Consider the following 21,565-nt stretch of genomic DNA (forward strand, 5'->3'; position numbering starts at 1 on the left):
AATGTGTATTGCTCAACCCAAAAGAGATTGAACAAAGTAACCCAATTCACTCCTAAACATACCCCATAAAAATAAACAAGCCCCAAATACTCAAACTCATATCCATCCTGAAATGGGCTGTGCCTGTTGATAAAGCATCTACTTAACAAACAACCTATTGTAAAGGCGCTGGAAAAACTAACCATGTTTTGATCCGTCTTCTTTAGTCCCTAGGCAGAATCACAAATGTAACTTCAGTGTCAACCTCTTCAGTCCCTTCGATTATTCTAGTGACTGACAAAATTGGGGCATTTGTATCTGAACATCATCAGAACATTGTTCCGTCCTTTTTTCTGTACAGCTCCATTTCCTTTTAAGACAACCTATCGAAGTACCAATTTTTAAGTTTTTTTAGACCCTCAAACTCAAAACATGTTTGCATGAAACTATGAATAATTGCCAAATTTCCTGCCCATAATGATATAAGTCAGGAAACCAATCTCTTAAAAATTTATCATTTTGTTTCCATGACTAATTTTCTATGGTACAGTACTTCCTAACACTTTTCTTAGCTCCACCTAAGTAACAGCATAATGTGATTCATTATGATTTAGTATCTAAGTCCAAATTGTTACTACCAATTGGGTGGCCTCATATATTTTATTTATAATATCTGTATACCTCAGTTTCCCCATGTATAAAATGTGTAAAAAATCATTCCTTTAAAGGATGGTCTCAAGAATTAAATAAAATGGCCTATAGTCAAATGCTTAAAGCAAATGTTTATTCTTTATTAATGCACTCATTTGACAAATATCCATTAACTATTATACGGAAGACATCATTTAATTAGAATTTACCTAATTTTTCTCTATAAAGTTTTTAGTTAAACAAATATTTTTAAAAAACATTTCACTCAAAAGTATACCATTTACTGTGGGGCACAGTGGCACACACCTGTAATCCTGGCAACTAGAGAGGCTGAGACAGGAGGATCACGAGTTCAAAGCCAACCTCGGTAAAATGAGATACTAAGGAATTCAGTGAGACCCTGTCTCCAAATAAAATACAAAATAGGGCTGGGGATGTGGCTCAGTGGTGGAGTGCCCCTGAATTCAATCCCCAGTACCAATCCCCCTGTTCCCCAAAAATGTATATAACTTACTATGAAGAAAGAGCTACTTAAGGCAATCAAGGTTTTCTACATTTTAAGTTATGAATTTTTTTTTAACTAGAGAAGTTAAAAAAAGTTGCATCTCAGCCCTGGAACACCTTTTAATAAAGAACATATTAAATGTATAAAGCAGGTTGGGAGGAAAAAAAAACAATTTTTACCAATAATGTATCTACTAGCTACAATTTTTGCTTTGGATTTACTTTGTGGTTCTTTAGCCTAACTTATTTACATGCTGAAAAGTTATTATGTAAAACTCAAGAGTGACAAAGTACCTAAAGCATCCTGACACACCTCTGCCAAAGCCCACTTTCTGTCCTGGAGGTATGTAAGGTGAGCTGAGAGACTGTGGGAAATAGCATAGCCTTCTGTCCTTGGATTGGAAAGGAAAGGCAGTGGCTAAAATTTCAATTGCAAAATCTCTGTCAAATGTGGGATACAGTGATTGTAATAAAAATAAATGATCTATTTCTAGAAAAAGGAAACTGCTGCCTATCATCCAAATTTCAGTTCTACCATAAGCCTGGATAAAAGGACTGAATATATGTCTTATAGCTCCTCTATGGCTCAGTTTGTTATGGGAAAATAGCCTTCCGAAATGCTATAAAATTCCCTGCTTGTGCAGAAAATCTCAATAAAGGTAAAAGTGACTTAGGGCAAAAAGGATATATATGTTCTCATTTTGGGGGTGATAATATACAAAATGCAATATAATATGCCAAAATCAACAATTCTGTTCTCATTGTAGTAGTTTAAGTAATTCTATCTATAACAAGATTTGGTTTAAAAACAAAACAATAATTAATGGTTACCAAGGGTTAGGGAGAGAAGAAATGAAGAGTTATTGTTTCATGGGTAGAGGGTTCAGTTTGGAGAAATGAGAAAGCTCTGGAGATGGACTCTGGTGACAGCTGTGACATGGATAGATGTAATGTCCATGAATCCTACAGTTAAAAATGGCAAGATGGCAAATTTTATGTATGGTTATTAAAACATTTTTTTAAAATTGTTTGCATAAAAGAAGAAATAACATAAAAGAAGAATGTGTTACTTGTTAAAACCCTTATTTATCGAAGTCAATAATAAAAGTCCCTCAAAGCAACTCAGTTATGAGCACCTAATTAGAATGAGTCAGTAACATAATACCACCATATTGTCATTGGTGAAAGTCATTAACAATGCCAGGAGAGTATATTTATTGAAATATACATACACACATGTACATATGTATATATTAACATATACATGTACATACATTCATATGCATACAATACATGCATATACACAAAAGAACACGTGTACATATATACAGATACAAATGTATGTACAAACATGCATTTATGAACTAGATAACAATAAGTTTGTATAGCTATCTCTTTTTGTGTGCATGTGCAAATAGTAAAAGAAACCATGGTGGGGGTTGGTCAATATATATATAATGTAGAATTAGAAAATGTGTTACTGAATAAATCAGACTTGCACACAACCTCCAGTCTCACAGCACAAAAATGCTATGAGAATGGGGTCTAAATTTCTGACTACCCCTGCCCCACTCTCCCCTACCCACAGACAACAGGGTTGGTTTCTGTCTGCTTACCACTAGTCCTAGCACAAGGGTGCGGACTCTTTCTCCAATCTCTGGTGAGATGTCATTTCCAAACTGCTGCAGGGTAGTGAGGAACCGTTTCAGCTTGCTGAGTTGCCTGGCACCACAGGCTGGGGGCAGTTGTTGATTAGCCAGAGAAGAGGAGGAGGAAGAGGAAGGCCCATTGCTAAAGCCATTGGGCGGCGAGGGGGCGCCATTCAAGGCTGTAGGCGAATGGCTTGTGCCATTAGTTACTGTCAAGGGCACAAAATCAGTAGGAAAAATAAAATAAATAAACTTACAGAGAACATGCACAAGGAAATTGCTATCAAGTTTCTTCCCCCTGAAATCTAGTGATTTTGCAATTACAAAAAATGTCTGGACTTTTTGCAAAATGATTAGACTTCACAAGTTCACCAGACTCAGGCACTCTCTCACTAAATGGGTCTACTCCACACACTCAGAGATGGCATTCTGCACAGAAGCTGATGATAAATGGAGTCTGCTGAAACACAGGGCCAGCTCTGCCTCCCATGTGCACATATGCCAACCACCTGAAATGCTTCAAACATAGAACAAACAGCTTTGCAAGTCAGCCTTTTGTCACAGGCTTACATCAATATAACAGGACTATTCCTTCCTAAACTGCTCCCCTAGAGAAAGTGTACATTTGGTGGAGACTAAATTTATCACTGAACATTTTTAATCATGTTTTGTACACACAACTGACAGCTGTGTTTATAGAAATAGACTTTCAAGTTTTAACCTTATACCACCCAATTAGAAGGCTATTTTCTCCCCCTCATATTTCTTAACCACTTATTTAGGGAAAAATGCAAATTTTACGTAAGAAGCCCAAATGGATATGGTATTTATCAAGGAGTTATTTCAAGAAATTGAAAGGAGACACCTCAATCCAACCAAGAACATGGCTTGGTAGTAATTCAGTGAATTTATTTCCAATGAAATTCATTTGAACATCAAGATAATAATCCATACAAACGAGGCTAGAAAAAACTTGCACATTTCTCACTGATTCTATTATTTTAATTTAGTTAATTTACTAAATTAATCTTTATCAATCCCATTTTTAAGTATAATTGGGATTAACTATCTCTAGTAACATTCTGAGGAAGTTGTTAGAAACCTGTTTTTTCTTACCGTTTTATTTCAAGATAATAATGTAGTTCTTTTATCCCAAATGAGAACCAAAGTAACCTGTCGAGAAATGATAGCTAAGCAGCCATCTCACAGGAGACATATGCCTATCACTGTGACTTTGGGTAACAACAAGCGAAATGTAAGATGACAGGGTTACAACTTGGCATGTCACAGTCTTCTGTTCCTTACACATTTGGAAAGGTCTTTTAAATGGCAGCACAACACTGCATAAACAGCTTAGGATGTGTATTTTTGTTGATCCCTTATAGTCCCACAGATCTATTTTGGCCTGTTAGTTATTTTTCCTTCCTATGGATTTCATGGCACATGGTCTGTAAATAGTATTATCTGCAACAGATAACATTTATTAGTTTCACAAATCCTCGATGACAATTCTAAACGGAATTTTGAGATTGACTAAAACAAAGCTATTCCCTCTCTCTGTTGGAATATACGGGAAAGAAAGGGAAGTTGCTACTCTGTCAGTGTTATGTCCTTTCCTGGGATGCACAGAAAGCAACACACCACTGGCTAACAATACAGGATTCAAGCTAAGTGGTAATGGAACAAAGATTTAACAAAAGCCTGACAGGCTCAAGACAAGGTTGATGCTACCAATTTCAGAAAGGTATCCTCGTGAAACTGTTGTGTACAGCAGTACCCTTTTTAATTTAAGGAAGCTAGATTTTTAACATTATAATTATTTGAAATAAAGGAAAGTGGTATTAGATCAGAAGTAACCTAGAAATATGTTCTAAGTCAAAATAAACTAAAATAAAGAGCTCCACATTAGACAAAATTAAAAGTTATCGGGGTGAGAAGTAGAGGTACCAAACAAACTCAATGTTCTTCCTTTGCTAGAATCATAGGAGGCTCCAAATCCAAAGAAATAGTGCAAAGGAAAGCAAATATTGGCAGTCATGTCAAGAAGACGTAAGATAGGATACCTACTGACTAGCAAACTGATTTTTTTGCTGCGTTTCTGCATAATACATTTTTTCCCTTTTTATTTGCAGGAAAAAAATTAATTTAATCTTCAAAACCAAAACACAAAATCCAAAAAAATGACTACTTACATGTTGTTGGCGTAAACGAGCTGGTTCTTGGAGCTCCTTGAGTGGTTGGGGGTGGTGGCATGGTTGGAGGAGTCAGCCTAGATTGCGTCTTCACATCCACAGGTGAGTCTGGCATTGTGGAGTGCTTCTCAGTACGATCTGGAGGGTGCCACCAGGAACAGGTTATTCTACGCCTAAGCACCTCAGTGTTTCAAGTGGGATTTATCTTTTTAAAAAGCAAGTGAACAGAAGAAATTCAACATCTTCTATCAATAAACTGCGCTTATCTACGAAAGTTTAAATCGGGATTTTATCATCCAAACTCCACTTAAGAAGGGGTAGCACAGATGGCAAGACCTCATTTGTAACTAGGTTATATTATATCCTATTGTTATTTCTGGCTTGGGCAGATGCTACCTTGGTAGTGTTATATGCAACAGCACAACTTCACTCAAAGCTGAAGCCAACATTAGCAAGAAGCAGAAAATAGATGAGGAAGAAGGATGATAATGAACCCCTTATGACAGCCCAGAAATAACAAAAACCAAAGTCTGTTATGCAGGTGAGACACTGGCAGGAGCTGGTTCTGTGATGAATTTCTGTAACACCTGCCATCCCCTTTCAATATGCCTGGTTTTCTGGCCTATTAGAAGAAACACATTACGTCTCACAGACATATCTCTCCCTTCAATTTTATCTTCCCTGCTTTAAAAATCACCCCTACATAAATGCTATAAGTTTCACAATGAAGCCAAGCTATTATTTACTTAAAATGTGTGCATCTTTGACCTGTCACTTTAAAAACATGAGACCAGAACTCCAATTAATAATCTCAGACAAGTCAGCATGTAAAAGCCTCAAATTGAGAACTAATAAAATCTAAAGACACGCCTATTTTTTTTTTAAGTATGGGGCAGATACAGAGAATTTTCCTGATTACTCAACAATGAACATTTATAATGCAGAACAATATTCTCACAAGTATACTTTTCCCTTGAAATCTTGAACAGTTTTTCTCAATCCAATCTACTTATTAAAGCAATAAATCTCCAGGAAAAATGAAGTGGGTTTTTTTGTTGTTGTTCTTTAGATCAACTTTCCTATAAATATTTGTGTATATACAAACCAAAAATAGTTCTAGATGCTTCCATAGCTCACAAATATTTCTTATTCAAAGTCTTAGCAAAGTAACATAACAAACTATTCAAGAACAGGCCTTTTAAAATATTATAATCATAATAAAAATTCCTCAAAATTACTTAAAAATCAGTTATTAAAAGAAAATGAAAAGCCCAAGTTACTATCACAATTCCAAATCTCAGCGAGACTCTGTCTCTAAATAAAATATTAAAAAAGGGCTTAAGATATGGCTCAGTGGTTAAGCACCCCTGGGTTCAACCCCTACCCCCCAACCAAAAAAAAAATTCCAAGTCTAGTTCACCTTTGTTCAAAACTATTTCTTTAGACTTAGTTTGTAATAAAATATTTTAAAAAATCAAAATAATATTGATACCATATTAAGAAAGATGTGATAAAAAGAATAAAAACAATAATTCCAATAAGTGCATTTTGCATGATGATCAAGTAACAGTATCAGGGTCTCTGTTTCTTCCTTTTTACTTCTGGTTGAACAGTAAATGTCCTAGATTGGATAAAAGTATCCTGAGTGAAACGATAGCAGAACATAGAGTTTTGCACCTCTATCTTATTGTTCAAAAACTTGTTTTCCTATTGTTATTTCAGAGCATTTAGAAAGTAGTATCAGTACGTCATTTATTCTAGAAAAATACACAAGTTAGGCAGACTTAAAACTGCTTCTTCAATAAATTCATTGCACATTCTACTCACCTCAACCAACCTCAGCAACAAGGGAATAAATAGCTTTCGGCTTATGTTGCCGCTGAGGGAAGAGGTACAGCAGCAAATACAAGTCTCCCTAAATAAAGGCAAATATTTCTGTCATGCCAAGAAAGGAGGGAGAGAGGGAGGCTTGCCAGAGTCGGCTGGGAGATAACAGTGGGAACTGCTGGTCCATCTGGCTTTCATTCTGCTAACACTCACACGGAACTGTTAGCGAAGGCAGTCCAGATACACAGACTCGAAGCACGTGGTTGCACAGACAGAGAAAGGAAGAGCAGGAGGGGGAAGGGGAGACGGGAGGAATGAAGAAACAAATAAGCAGTAGAAGGAAAGAAAAAAAAAAGAAAAGAAAGAGGGAAAAGAACAACAGAGAGACAGGAGTCTGTAGGGAAGAGCTGCCCTCACAGATCCATGTGCCCTGGCCTTGGAGCTGACCCTTGATGGCCACAGCTCCACCATTCTATCCTCATAACAGTTAAGGGCCAAACACAGACTTTAAAAAAGATCTCAAACCCATGCTTCTTTCTTTTCAAAATAGCCCACGTTAAGAAAACAGGCTGCAGACGATCAATGAAGCTGTCAACGGGTCTCCTCTTCACACCTGAGATCTGAATTTATATTTGTAATGATCTTTTTATTTCTATCTTCATCTCAATTTGAGACAGATTTTTGACTTATTCATAATTTTGACTGGAAAACATATTACATACCAGTCTCAGTTCATATTTGTAACATGGTTCCTGTACAAAGCACCATCATCAGAATAGGTAGGTGATTTCTTTTTTCATTTTTAAAATACCATCAACATTCTCAGCATAGTTACCATTGAACCAATGGATAGAAAAATACCACCATACAAAACAGGACTTATGCATTCTAACTGGAATATATGTATGTGTGTGTTTGTATACATATTTTGCATTTTGACATTAGCCAAATTTCTGCGATGGTTGGCTTCCCTCTGATCAAATGGAGTTCCAACCCAGAGGTCCTACAAACTGAGACAAAGTGGGACCATATGTAACTCATTCTGTGCTGTTCAGAGCAATCAATCCAGGATGGAGATAGATGGTGAAATAACAGGCCGGGCCTAATCCATACACACACAAAAACCCTCTGGAGCAGAGAGATTTAAGATAAATTCAGAAAATATGTTTCAAGTATTCTGAGCTCTGCTGCATTTGTTTTGGATTATTTGGGAAAAAAATTCTGAAATATATATTCTTGAAACTTTTATAGCAAACAGCACAAGAGCTATGATTTAACCACAGAAGCATTTCACTCCATTTCAAATTAGAGGACATGGTAAAACCAATATTAAGTTATAGTATATCTCATGTAATTTTTTAAGTTCATGAAAATTATACTTTTCTGGTATGTAATTTCTATTTTTTAGTTGCTGGAGGGGAATGCTGACATTTATTGAAAGAATGACATGAACTGATTTTTTTTCAAAAATGAGGAAGAGGTGGAGGAGGAGGTAAAAAAAAGGGAGGGGAGGAAAGAGAAAGAAAGAGGAAAAAGAGATAAAATCTATTTGATCAGGCAGGGAAGGTAATTCTAATCAGAAAGGGCTGACTTTACTTCTACCATAATGATTCACACCACTTATAAACAAGGCGATCTTCTCTATCTGGTAAGATTTCTCTCACTTGGCAAATATCCAACACATATGTACCAAAGATGGCTGATGCATGGAAGAAAATGTGGCATATATAAATACATTATTGATACCATTTCAATATCCAATTCATTGTCAGGGCCTTCTAGAAGTGGTATGTTTTCCATTTCCTTTTTTTTTAAAAGTAAAAAAGAGAAGGTATGGCATAATCTGCCTTGGCACTTCTTTGACTTCAACTTAAACAGTTCCAGATGTGTTTTTAAAGTATGAAAAATAGATATTCTACATTTTTCTTGTTGATATACCATTCCAGACATAGTATAAAAGGAAAGGTCAGTTTTGGTAGGTGGCACATCTTTTCTGTCAGAGTTTATCATATCAGATATAAATCTCAGAGGTGTTATGGATTATGAAGAACTTCTCAGGCATTTAGTAATTAGTCCAGAGTTAGTCATACTTGAAGAAGTTTTGGTTAAGGAAGCTAAAAGGTATTTACAACAAGGGATGGGTGAGGGAGAATAAAAGTTCACTGAATTAGATGAAGGGGAAGAAGTGGGATGGGAATAGGAAAGGCAGTAGAATGAATCAGACATAGCTTTCCTGTGTTCACATATGAACACATGACCAGTGTAGCTTCACATCATGTACATCCACAGGAATGGGAAGTTATACTTCATGTATGTATGATATGTCAAAATACATTCTACTGTCATTTGTATCTTTAAAAAAACCTGGAAAAAAAAAGAATTATGATAAAGTGGAACCCATGTACTACTAAAATAGAAAAGAATGAAATTGGGCATAGAATTTTAACTGGACAAGGTTGCAACTAAACTAGAGTTCTGACAAAAGTCATTTAATGACTCTAATGTCTGGGTGTGAGATGTTACAGGCCACCATCCATGGACTAGAATGGTGGCAATGGCTACTTTTGCCTTCCATCCTACCTCCACATTTTCCTGATGAGCACTTCTGGGAATGCCCATTCCTGCTCAGAACCCTTCCACAATGCCTGAGAATGGGAGTCAGTGGTGACCTTGTAAGCACAATGGAATGATACAGTGGAGGGATATCGGGCCTATTACGACAACTTCCAAGTTAAGACAAACTGACTTCAAATGTGGACTCCTTGACCACTAGTAGGGAACAACCACTAGTGGCTTATCCTGAGCCTCAGTCCCTCAGAAGTAAAATGGGAATACAATCCTTCATCACTCAGAGATATGTGGTGAGAAATGAGAAAAATGTGTTAAAAACCCTAGCATGGTGCTACTTGTATCAGGCACCAACAGGTGTGAGTTTGTTCTCCTGATCCACCCTGGCTATTCCCTCAAATCTATGCTCTATCTACACACGACATCTTCCCTGACTTTTCTGCCTTTTGCTTTAATGCTGTGGTTTCCCTCAGCCAAAATGACCTGCTCCATTTTGCACATTCTTCACTTCCCATTATAGATCACACATATCCTATTACAGCTTTCTTTAGCTGCCCTATGCACTGACCAAACCACAGAACCCCTGCCTCTCTTCTGTCATCTGTATACAGTTGGAAGTATCTATAGTATCCACTCCAACCAGAGAAATAGGTAGTCAACTTGATGGAAATATATTTTTTTATTTCTTCCTTAGGAGGATACTTAATAAGTATATATACACACAAGGTTCTTATAGGGACAATGTTACATTTCTAATTTTCACAAATACATTCCTTGTGTGTTACTGCCAGTTCAAAGATAGTCAACTTTAATTTTGCCCAATATAATGATGCAGGCCTTTAATCCCAGCTGCTCAGGAGGCTGAGGCAGAAGGTTCACAATTTAAAGTCAGACTCAGCAACTTAGCAAGGCCCTAAGTAACTTAGCAAGACCTATCTCAAAATAAAAATTTTAAAAATTTAAAATGGTCTGGAAATATGCCTCAGTGGTTAAACACACCTGGGTTCAAAATCTGGTACAAAAAAAAATTAACCTTAATTTCCTGACCAAAAAACACCGTCAATGGCACAAAAATATAGAAAGACATCATGGACTGTATAGGAACAGATGCTCCCTGACTGCTGATGGGGGTTGTATCCTGATAAATCCATTGTTAAGTAGAAAATATCATAAATCAATGCATTTAATACACCTAACTACCAAACATCAGAGCCTAGCAACACAGTACACTGTAGAATATCAGTTGTTTACTCTCAGGATCAGGTGTCTGACTCAGAGCTGCAGCTTGCTGCTGCTGCTGCCCAGCATGATGAGAGAGCATGGTACCGCATATCACTTAGTCCAGAAAAAAAGATCAAACTCTTAAGATTTCAAGTATAATTTCTACTAAAGGTATATCTCACATCACTGTAAAATTTAAAGAAAAAAATCTTAAGTCAAACCAATACTAATTCAGGGACCATATCTAATATTGGAAGACACTAAAGGCCTGAAATTCAGTTCAACTCTGCAATCTACTTAGTGCAGTTTTAGGCAAGTATAAGAGTGACCTCTTACATCATGTCATATCATATGTCTCAATGTTCTCCCAAATTCACATATTGCTAATGAGATAGTATTAGGAGGTGGAGCCTCTAAGAGGTACCTAAGCCATTAGGGCCCTGCCCTCAGTGACAGGACTGGTTTATTACAGACAGGTTCAAGAGGTAGGCTAGAAAGGCTCCTTTTGTCTTCCATCTCTTCCATCCTGTGACGACCCAGAATTCTAGCAGTAAGGCAACATCTTGGAAGTACAGACCACGTGCTCAACAGACACAAAATCTGCTGATGCCTTGATTTTGATCTCCAGAACTGTGAGAAATAGATTGCTGTTATTTATAAATTGCCCACTTTAGAGCCGGGAATGGGGCTCAACAGTAGACCCCTTGTATAGCATGCATAAGGCCCTGGGTGTAATCATTGGAACCAGAAAATAAATAAATAACTCACTTAATAAATAACTTACTCATTCTGAGGTATTTTGTTATAGCAGCATGAACAGACTAAGAAAATAGGCCTTAGCAAGGCATGAAATCCCATGCCTGTAATCCTGGCATCTCAGAAGGTTGAGACAGAAGAATAGCAATTTTAAGGCCAGACTTGGCAACTTAAAAAAGCCCTAATCAACTTAGTGAGACCTTATCTCAAACTAAAAAGCAAAAAGGGCTGGGGATATAATTCAGGGGTAAAGCACCCCTGGGTTAAATCTCTAGTACCAAAACAACAAAAGGGGGGAAGGGGAGAAAATAGGGGCTGGGCACAGTGATGCATGCCTGTAATCCCAGTGGCTCAGGAGGCTGAGGCAGGAAGGTCACAAGTTCAAAGCCAGCCTCAGCAAAAGTAAGGAACTAAGCCCCATTTCTAAATAAATACAAAAAAATAGGGTTGGGATGTCGCTTGGTGGTCTAGTACTCCTGCCTGAGTTCAGTCCCAGGTACTCAGAGGAAAAAAAGAAAGAAAATAGATGTTTTATGAATATTGTTATTTCATAAACACAAATTTTATCTTATCTTTTCTGCAATCTAAAACCTTTAAGCCAGGAGAGGTGTCACATCCCAGCAATTCAAGAGGCTGAGGCAGGAAGATCACAAATTCAAGGCCAATCTCAGCAACTAAGGAAGCCCTGTCTCAAACCAGTGGTAAAGTGCCCCTGTGTTCAATCCCTAGAACATGTAAATAAATAAAAACTTTGGGAGGAGAGCTGGGAGTGTGGCTCAGAGATAGAGAACTGCCCTAACAGATGTGTGAGGTCCAAGTTTGATCCCTGGCACTATAAAAATTAAATTAAAAAATTTTAAATGAATTCTTTGGGAGAGTCTGTCGTGCACAGGACAAAATGCAGACTCTTTAGCTTAGGTCATGTCCCAGACACCACTGTCTCTTCCTTGCAGAGTGCCCTGTTTTGTTCAGGTACTCACCCTTTCTCCATAGTTCTTGGGGGAAGATCCTCCTTATTTTACATTAATCAGGTTATCAATTACAGGTGGCACATACCTGTAATCCCAGAGGCTGGGGAGTCTGAGGCAGAAAAATAAATAAATAACCACTTTCTTCTTATCAGTAGTGGGTATTAAAGTCCACTTCTGAACAATGAATCCCAAAGGAAAGCCTATGGAAGAGGTTCTGGTAAAAACTTCCTCACTATATAAATGAAGACCTAATAACCAGCCTCTTGTAGTGGCACATGTCTGTAATCCCAGCAATCTGGGAGGCCATGGCAGGAGGATGGCAAATTCGAGCCCCGTCTCAGCAACTTAGCAAGACCCTATCTCCAAAACAATAAATTAATAAATAATAAAAAGGGCTGGGGCTATCTCAATGGTGTGGTAGAGTATTCAAGCCCTAGTATTCCTTCCCCCCACCAAAAAAAAATTGTCCTCTAACCCCAATTTTACAATTGCCACTTTTTTCGCGCGTGTGATGCTAGGGATTGAACCCACAGCTTTATGCATGCAAGGCAAGCACTCTACCAACTGAGCTATATCCCAAGAATGCTACTTTGTTTTTAATCCACAAAACATATATCCAGGGCTGGGGTTGTGGCTAAGTGGTAGAGTGCTTGCCTTGCATGCATAAAGCCATGGGTTCAATCCCAGCACCACATTAAAAAAAAAAAAAAACTAAATAAACAAAATACAGGTATTGTGTCCATCTACATCTAAATATTGGGGAGGTAATGTATATATCCATATCCATTATCTGGCATCTCTGAAGCATCTGATACCATCTACCACTTCCTCCTCCTTGAATCATCTGCAGCCCCAGGATCCCATGAGTCTACTCTCTCCTCAGTTTTCTCCTGCCTTCTTGGGTGCCCCTTTTCTAAATCTAAGAGTTCTCAATTCTCCACTTCTGTGATAATTACTGGTATTCTTCCCCAAAGTCCCTTCTTAGGTCATCTTCACATCTTCACTTGAAGCTTCTCCTTCCTTCCTTACTTGTACCATCATAGTTATAAAGGTGACTTAGAAGATAAACAATGATTTGAAGATCAGTTCTGCCATATCATATGTAAAACTCACCACATATTTTCAACCCCATGTGTGGTGGGAACAAACTCAGACAACATAAACAACATGCTTAGCCAAATGCCTGATGTGAGGTAGAGAGCACTCTTTAAAGAGTGGTTCTATCCATGCTGTGCCATTTTGTGGATGCCTTCCATTACTTTAGCCTAATAGAAGTTCTAGACCCAGATATCCAGAGGATGAATTTCTACTGCACTAATTCAAGCCTCATCAACCAACCTGGCCTGTCCAACAATTGCTGAATGGATTCTCTTCCCTGTGCCACGCATTCATCACTGATCCCCCCTCCAAACAACATCCAGCCATTTTTCTACATGTGTCAAAAGATGTGAGTAAAGACCCTGCACCTCTCCTCTTAGTACTCCTCAAAGATCTGTTATAACCTTGAATAGAAAGTTGACATTCCTTAATAGAGCACAGAAGGAGCTTTGTGACGCATCTTGCTTCTACAACTGCTCCAGACTCAGCTTCATTTCTCTCATCCACTCCATTCCCATCTCCGATGCCATCCTAAATTACTGAAGTTCTCTGAATTTCCCCTTCACTAAGGCTTTCATACATACTGCATCTTTTTTCCTCGAATACTCTTCGACCAACATTGCCTTGGTCTGTCCATCATTCCTTTAAAACTCCATCTGGGTGTCATTTTTACCAGAAACCCTTTGCTGACAACTCTTCCATCTGCAGCTGGTGCAGACTGTACTGTGTTTTCATACTACATTGTCTAGATCCCTCTAATCACACAGTATGTAGGCCATAATTCACATAAGGACAATAGTGGCTTACTGACTTATTTGTTTGTACTGGGAATTGAACCCAGGGGTGCTTAACCACTGAAACACATTCCCAGTGCTTTTATTTTTATTTTATTTTTTTTATTTTGAGACAGGGTCTCACTAAGTTGCTTGAACTTGCAATCCTCCTGCCTTGGCCTCTCATGTTGCTGGGATTACAGGCATGTGCCACCATGCCCAGTTCTTATTCTTTTTAGATTCCCGGCACTTAGCATAGTCCTCCACACACAGAAGGTTCTCAATAAATTTGATTATTTTAAATGAATGTTTATTACTGTGAGATCTTAAAATATGCCTGTAGTCTCAATTTTGAGATTTTAGGACTTTTAGGAAACGTGAGAGTTCAACTCTCAAAATCATCCATGTACCTTCTACCCCCTCATCATCCAAAAGTAATCCTAAAAAGAAATTTTACATTCTGAAAACATTAAGCTACCAAAGATAAATCTATACAAATGCTAGCAAATTGTTTAACAATTTTTAAGCCCCTTTCAGTAATCACAAAACATCCCCTATGTTTCAGTAAATAATAATGGGGGTGGGGGAGGTAATGTATGACAATTTTATATACATATGACCTACAGAGTCTCCAAAAGCTTACTGACAATAATAGTGTCAGTGTAACCACATAAATAACATCACTGAAATAAAGAGGAGAGCTTTTCTTTGGTACCAGGGATGGAACTCATGAGCACTTAACCACTGAGCCACATTCTCGCCCTTTTTATTTATTATACTGTGACAGGTTTCATCAAGTTGCTTAGAGCCTTGCTAAATTGCTGAGACTAGCTTTTAATTGGCAATCCTCCTGCCTCAGCCTCCCGAGCTGCTGGGATTACAGGTGTGCACCACTGTGCCCACCCCTAAAAAATGCATCTGATGAACCAAAAATATACACTATTTCCTACATTCAAGTTTTTCTGTTGTTGTTCTATCCATGATGAGATTACAGATTTTTTTTCCTTACTATTTTCCTCTGTTCTACAATGAACATTTTATTCTTATAACCCAAAACAAAAACAAAACCTAAAACAAACAAAAACCCTGATAGGATAAGTCAGCCATGGCATGTTTTATCTCATTTTAAACCTTACAGTGATAAGTTACCATAAATCTTTCCACTGCATAAAAAAAGGACCTGAGGCCCAAAGGGCTTGAATAATTTGCCAAAGGTTATAAATCAAAACATATTCCAGTCCTTCTCAGGGTTCATTATTATCTAAAGCTGATGTTACTTTCTCTGTGATCAGGAAAACACAACACATTCAGTGCACGTTAAATCTAGGGCTATCAGATATGCTGGAACTACACTTTCCAATATGATAGTCCGTGTTGGAATAACATGTGGGTGCTATTTAAGTTAAATAAACCTTAAAATTTACTTCCTTGGTCACACTAGCCACATCAAGTGCTCAAAACAGCTATGACTACATGTGGCCGATGGCTACCATCTTAGAAGGGCAGTTACAGAGCATTTGGCTCTAGACAGCCAGTTCTAGAACATTTCTGTTATCACAAAAGGACAATAAATAGAATAAATGGTGCTAAAATGCTACCCCAGAAATACTGTGTGGCAGAAGTATGTGGAGGTGACAAAGCAGCCCACAGGGGTATAGTGAGGGGAGGAGGAACTCCTTTGGCCTCTTCTGAACCACCTTCCTTTGCCATTCATGGCTTTCACTTGATTTGGATGCTGGTTGTCTGTTGGCAATTCCATTTGATTATGAGATAGGAACAAAAATAACAGTTTTGAAACCTGAAGACTCATCTAAGTAAGCTTAAACTTAGAGCAAGCCTGAGCATAAGACCTTTTTAGTCCATGTTATTAATAAACACCAGGATAACCAAGCTAATGAGAACAAGGCTAAGGTCTCAGTCTTTAAATGGAGAAGTCAGAAACTGACCCAGAATCAGAGATGACAACCTGAAGCATTTCACTGTGCATTTAAGGTAATATGAACTCTGGTTAAGAAGGAAACCAGGTAGCTGGGCTTGATGGTGCATACCTATAATCCCAGCAACTTGGAAGGCTGAGGCAGTTAGGATCATAAGTTCAAGACCAGCCTCAGTAAACTTAGCAAGACCCTATCTCAAAATAAAAAATAAAAGGCCCTGGGGATGTAGCTCAGTGGTAAAGCACTCCTGAGTTCATTCCCTGGAAAGAAAGAAAGGAAGGAAAAAACAAACCTGGTAAAGACCAAGGAAAACCTATACCAATCTATCAATACTATTTGTGGAAAAACCAAACAGAAAACAATTTGGATCTTCTCCATTAGGAACAATAGGAGTTCCTCTTCCCTTACTCTACAGAAATAATCTAGCTATACATGATATGTTATCCAATTTTCAAATGTCTCCCCAACCAGAATGTCAGATCAAATAACAAACTTTTGTCTGATTTGTTACTCCAACTTCCTCAGCTTTTAAAAGAATGCAATGAGATCTTAGATTTAAAAGAGTGAGATGAAGATTGTTGAATAAAGGAAAGAAGGAAGGAAAACAAGGGAAGGAGGGAGAGAAGGAGGAAGCAAGAGAGGGAGGAAGCAAAACTAGTTTTTACCAAAATAGCCAAAGGCTTCTTTCTAAGTAATCCATGGTCTCCTAGGGTGGGACAGAGGATGTGTAAAGCAGATAGGATTGAAGCACACACCCAGTCAAACAGAGACAGAAATTCAGAGAAGCAAAAGCAAGAAATAATCTAAACCAATTTGCTTATTTTTAGAGAGAGATGCCCTGCCGACCATCAAGAAAAGATTAAACATTAACAAATAGTGAAATGATAGTTCTAGCAGAAGAATTAATTATAATTTTGAGAGGGAAAGAACTGCTGGGTCATGGGGATACTGTTGGACTCTAAGCATTACTTGTTATGTGCAAGTCCCTTAGAAATGTCATCCCTCCCATGGTTATGATTACCTTAACTCCCAGGACTCCTGCTCTTTATTCTAATCATGAGGAGGTACAGCTACCAAGCTACTGGGTCAGTGGGCATCAAGAGGTCTTGGGCCTTGCTATCTCACTTCAGCTAATGTAGTTCATGTTCATCTGCTTTGTACTACAGAGTCCTGTTTAGACCTCAGGGAAAAAAAAGGGGTCTCCAGTTTAAATAAGAAAAGTTTAAGATCCCTGGCACAGACAATCTGCAAATGTCCACCGAATTATTGCAATAAAAATACTTAAGAAAAAGCCAAATTGCCCAATAACAGAAAAGTATCACCTGCTGTGTAAGGAGTGGAAAAAGACACAGAACGTTAAGTATCTAAGTAACACTTGGTTGCCAAATAGTGGAACATTCCAGAAGGTGAAAAAGAAATCATTAATTAGGGATCCAAGCCTTTTACAGTTTTAAAAGTATAGATAACTTCTGCTCCAGTGACATCTTTCTCAAGGTTCTAGAGGGCCCAAGGAGCTTCTGCAGGAAAATGGTAGCATAGACCTCCAGTATAGTCAGTGACAGTCGTCCAGAGAGCAGTTAGCATGTCAAGGCAGAAAAGCACGCAGGTGCACAGGGCATGCGCCTCTGGTTAAATCACAGACAAGCAAAGAGCAGGATCTTAAATAATTATTTTTTTTTAATTTTGGTACCAGGGTTTAAAACTAGGGGTCCTCCACCACTGAACCAATCCCTATACCTTTTTTATTTTTACTTTGAGACAGGGTCTTCCTAAATAGCCAAGGCTGAACTCAAACTTGCAAATTCTCCTCCCTTGGCTTTTAAGTCTCTGGGATTATAGGCGTGCACAACCATGCCAGATTTAAATGAATATCTCTTGAATTTAATTGAATGTACAAGGAAAAAAAAAAGCACTGCTCATTTATACTTCACATTATAGGCCATGGGACAGGAACCAAGTGTTCAGGCAGCCAAATGACATGCACATTTCTTTATTATAGGTACACCTGGAGCAAAGAACAAATAGGATGAGGCAGACAGGAAGAGTGGATATCAAGAGTCTGGGGGAAAAAAGTGATATAAATATCTAGCATGGCAATGGCTACAGGAGGGAGAAGAAGGAAAATTCAGGAGATATTTTACCAGTCTTTGCCAAATCCACAGAGCTTAGTAACAAACAGGGTATGAGTTGGAATCGAGAGGCGTGTGATGATGTCAAAGACCAAAACCATATTGCAGTTGAAGAATATAGGAAAAGGTAAACTCAACTAAGCGATACTCTTCTCCTCATATGTGAAACATCCCACGCTCCTCCTCTCTCACACCTGCCACCATCAAATTATTCTATTTCCGCCCTGTGCTTCTCCTGTCCACATCCCCACCTTCACATAAGCCGCTACCATCATCCACTTTAACTTTTTCAGAAGCTATTTTGTCTTCATAAACTCTACCACCAAGCTGCAATCCATTTATCATAAGACAAAGAGAATGATCTTCTCAAAAACAAATATATTTACTCTTTTTCAAAAAGTACTCATTTCATGGGGTACAGTGGTGCATGCCTGTAAGTCCAGCAACTCGGAAGGCTGAGACAGGAGTATCACCTTTTTGAGGCCAGCCTCAACAACACAGTAAGACCCTCAGAGACTTAGTAAGATGCTGTCTCAAAAAATAAAAATCAAAATAAGAATGACCAGAGATGTAGTTCAGTGGTAAAACACTTACGGGGTCAATCTCCAGTACCAAAAAAAAAAAAAAAGAAAGAAAGGTATTCATTTAAAAGTATTTATTAAACCATCCATAAACTCATGATTTCAGTTCAGATGATGAGCAAAAAAAAAGAAAAAAAGAAAACTAAATCACTACTCCAGAATTACACATCCTAATGATAGGATCAAGAGACTTTCCAGTTTAAAATGTTCCGATTATTCAACATCCTTGAGGATAAAATCCAAAATTACTCAAGTGACCTACAACCCAGAAAGATATAACCTCTGCTTGTTTCTTAAGTCCCATCTCACACTTCATTGGTTTAATCAGTTGCAAATGTCATCTGACCTCAGGGCTTTTCATTGGCCCAGAAAATTCATCTCAACACAAATTCACTACTCAAGGAAGGTAAGTTATTTCTTTAGTGATAGCAATAACAAAATAAAGGCTTCTGATGATAATGCAACCATCTTGCATATTTATACCTCACTCCAACTACAATGGGGCTTCCATCAAAACCATTCTACCTACACCACCCCAGCAAAAATACAAACTCTTCTGTGGTTCATCTACCAGATTATATTTCAGTCTCTAGCTTACTTGACTTCTTGGTATGCTGTGACCTGTTAAGTCATTTATTATTCCCTTTGTCCAGTGGCATCATTATTCTGGTCACCTGTAGAAGGTTCAATGAAGTGTCATGGATCCAGTCCTTCTTCACCTCCTCATCTTTTGAAATAGCTGCATCCCATGAGTCCCAACCTAGACCTTCACATCTCATGCAAAAAATTCTTCCAGGGAAGGCCTGTCTCCTAAGTGAGAGCCCATTACTTGCTTAACAACTCTATCTTGATATCACATGAGCAGTTATATTTAGAACCAAACCCACCACCTTCCTTTGGAAATTCATTTGCATCTTGTATTTCAATCCCTGGGCTGAATGTCATTTTCCAACAAGCTGACCAAGCCCCAAACACCACAATCATCCTAAAACTCTCCATTGTCTTCCTTTCCTAGTTCAACCCATCCTAATATCTCATCAATTCCACTTGTAAATGCCTTTAAGACTTGCCCTCATTTCACCTCTGACCTGACCTTCAAAGCCTCCTGAGCCTCTGAACTGTTTTCTCTACCTCTAGGCCCTCCCTGCCTAAAGCCCCTCCATAGTCACCTCCTGCAGAAGCAAGACTTTTAAAACTTGAATCTGACAAAATCTACTAAACTCACCACACAATTATAAAGGCGGTGAGGATAAAGGGTCCTCACCTTTTCAATTCTGTATCTCCAGGGGCTAAATATAAGGACTGTGCACATGGCCTTAGTTTTTTATACTAAACCATTTTAAAACTTTTACATTGTCAAGATGTGTATTCTACCCACAGTCTGTAAATGCTCCATTCCTCAAAGTTAATATAATACCAAACAAAATACCAACAGATTTTTTTTCTGGAATTTTATGGATATTTTAGAAGTTAATCTGAAATAAAAATTAAAATAGAAAACTTTGAAAATGAAACATCATAAGTTTAACCTAACATTAAAACTATAAATAAGCCGGGTGTGGTGGTGCATGCTTATAATCCCAGCAACAGGGGAGGCTGAGGCAGGAAGACTGCAAGTGCAAAGCCAGCCTCAGCAACTTAGCGAGACCCTGTCTCAAAGTAAAAAATGAAAAAAGGGCTGGGGATATTGCTCAGTGGTTAAGTGCTCCTGAGTTCCATTCCTGGTAGAAAAATAAACAAATAAATATTTTAAATAAGCAGAAAAAAATATGAACCTCAGAAATGGATATATATTTACCTAAAAATTCCGTGTTTGATCAACATGACTTTTCTTTAGTGAGAAAAAAAGATAAAGGAGTTCATTTAACATTCCTAGGAACTACTAGACAACATTTTTTTTTTTTCAGTAAGCTTCTGTCTTACATATAGTAGTTTTCCTTTATCTGAAGTCTGTTTCCATGACTTTTGTCATTCATGGTAAACATTAAGTAGAAAACTCCAGAAATAAACTATTCATAAGCTTGAAATTGCAAGGCATTCTACATAACATGATGAAATCTACTGTCCTATTTCATTACATTCTGCCCCAATCTGGGTGTGAACAATCTCTTTGTCTAGCATGTCCACACTGTACGTTCCTTGCCTGTTAGTCACTTCATAGCTGTCCTCATTATCAGAGGGTTGCAGTACCAAAGTTCTTGAGTTCAAGTAACCCTGACTTAATAGTCTCATGCTATGTCACAATGCCTAGTCATTCATCATACTTTACCTCATCACGTCTATCATCACAGAAAGAAGAGCAAATACAGTATGAGGGGTTTTGGGGGGTGGTTTTCTTTTTCTTTTTTTTTTCTACAGTACTGGAGATTGAACCTAGGGGTGCTCTACCACACAGCTACATTCCCAGGCTTTTTTATTTTTTTATTTTGAGACAGGCTGACATAGAACTTGTCATCCTCTTGCCTCTGTTTCCCAAGTAACTCAGATCAGAAACATGCACTACCAGACGGAGTTACATCAGGATTTTTTTTTTTTTTTGTACTGGGGATTGAATTCAAAGGCACTCAACCACTGAGTCACATTCCCCAGCCCTATTTTGTATTTTATTTAGAGACAGGGTCTCAATGAATTACATAGCACCTCACTTTTGCTGAGGCTGACTTTGAACCAGCAATCCTCCTACCACAGCCTCCTGAGTTCATGGGATTACAATTGTGCACCACCACACC

At 38.0% G+C, this 21,565-nt stretch overlaps 1 protein-coding gene across 5 annotated transcripts in view; it reads right to left on the reverse strand.

Moving 5' to 3' along the window:
* Runx1t1 (RUNX1 partner transcriptional co-repressor 1) overlaps positions 1-21,565 on the reverse strand; it is a 138,400-nt gene that overhangs the window by 50,778 nt on the left and 66,057 nt on the right. For 4 of the 5 annotated variants that reach the window (XR_013088909.1, XR_013088908.1, XM_076835680.1 and 1 more), the window contains exons 2-3: positions 4,976-5,113; positions 2,751-2,992 (exon numbers count right to left, since the gene is read on the reverse strand). Coding sequence is in view for 3 of the 5 variants with exons in the window: in XM_076835680.1 (XP_076691795.1) it covers positions 2,751-2,992; positions 4,976-5,113 (380 nt within the window). In the remaining 2 variants the exon portion in view is untranslated. Of the gene's footprint in view, positions 1-182; positions 201-2,750; positions 2,993-4,975; positions 5,114-21,565 lie in introns of those variants that run through there. The other variant, XM_076835681.1, reaches the window with a different exon arrangement.

This window comes from Callospermophilus lateralis, chromosome 16 (genome assembly GCF_048772815.1).
Source record: "Callospermophilus lateralis isolate mCalLat2 chromosome 16, mCalLat2.hap1, whole genome shotgun sequence".
NCBI classification, from domain to species: domain Eukaryota; kingdom Metazoa; phylum Chordata; class Mammalia; order Rodentia; family Sciuridae; genus Callospermophilus; species Callospermophilus lateralis.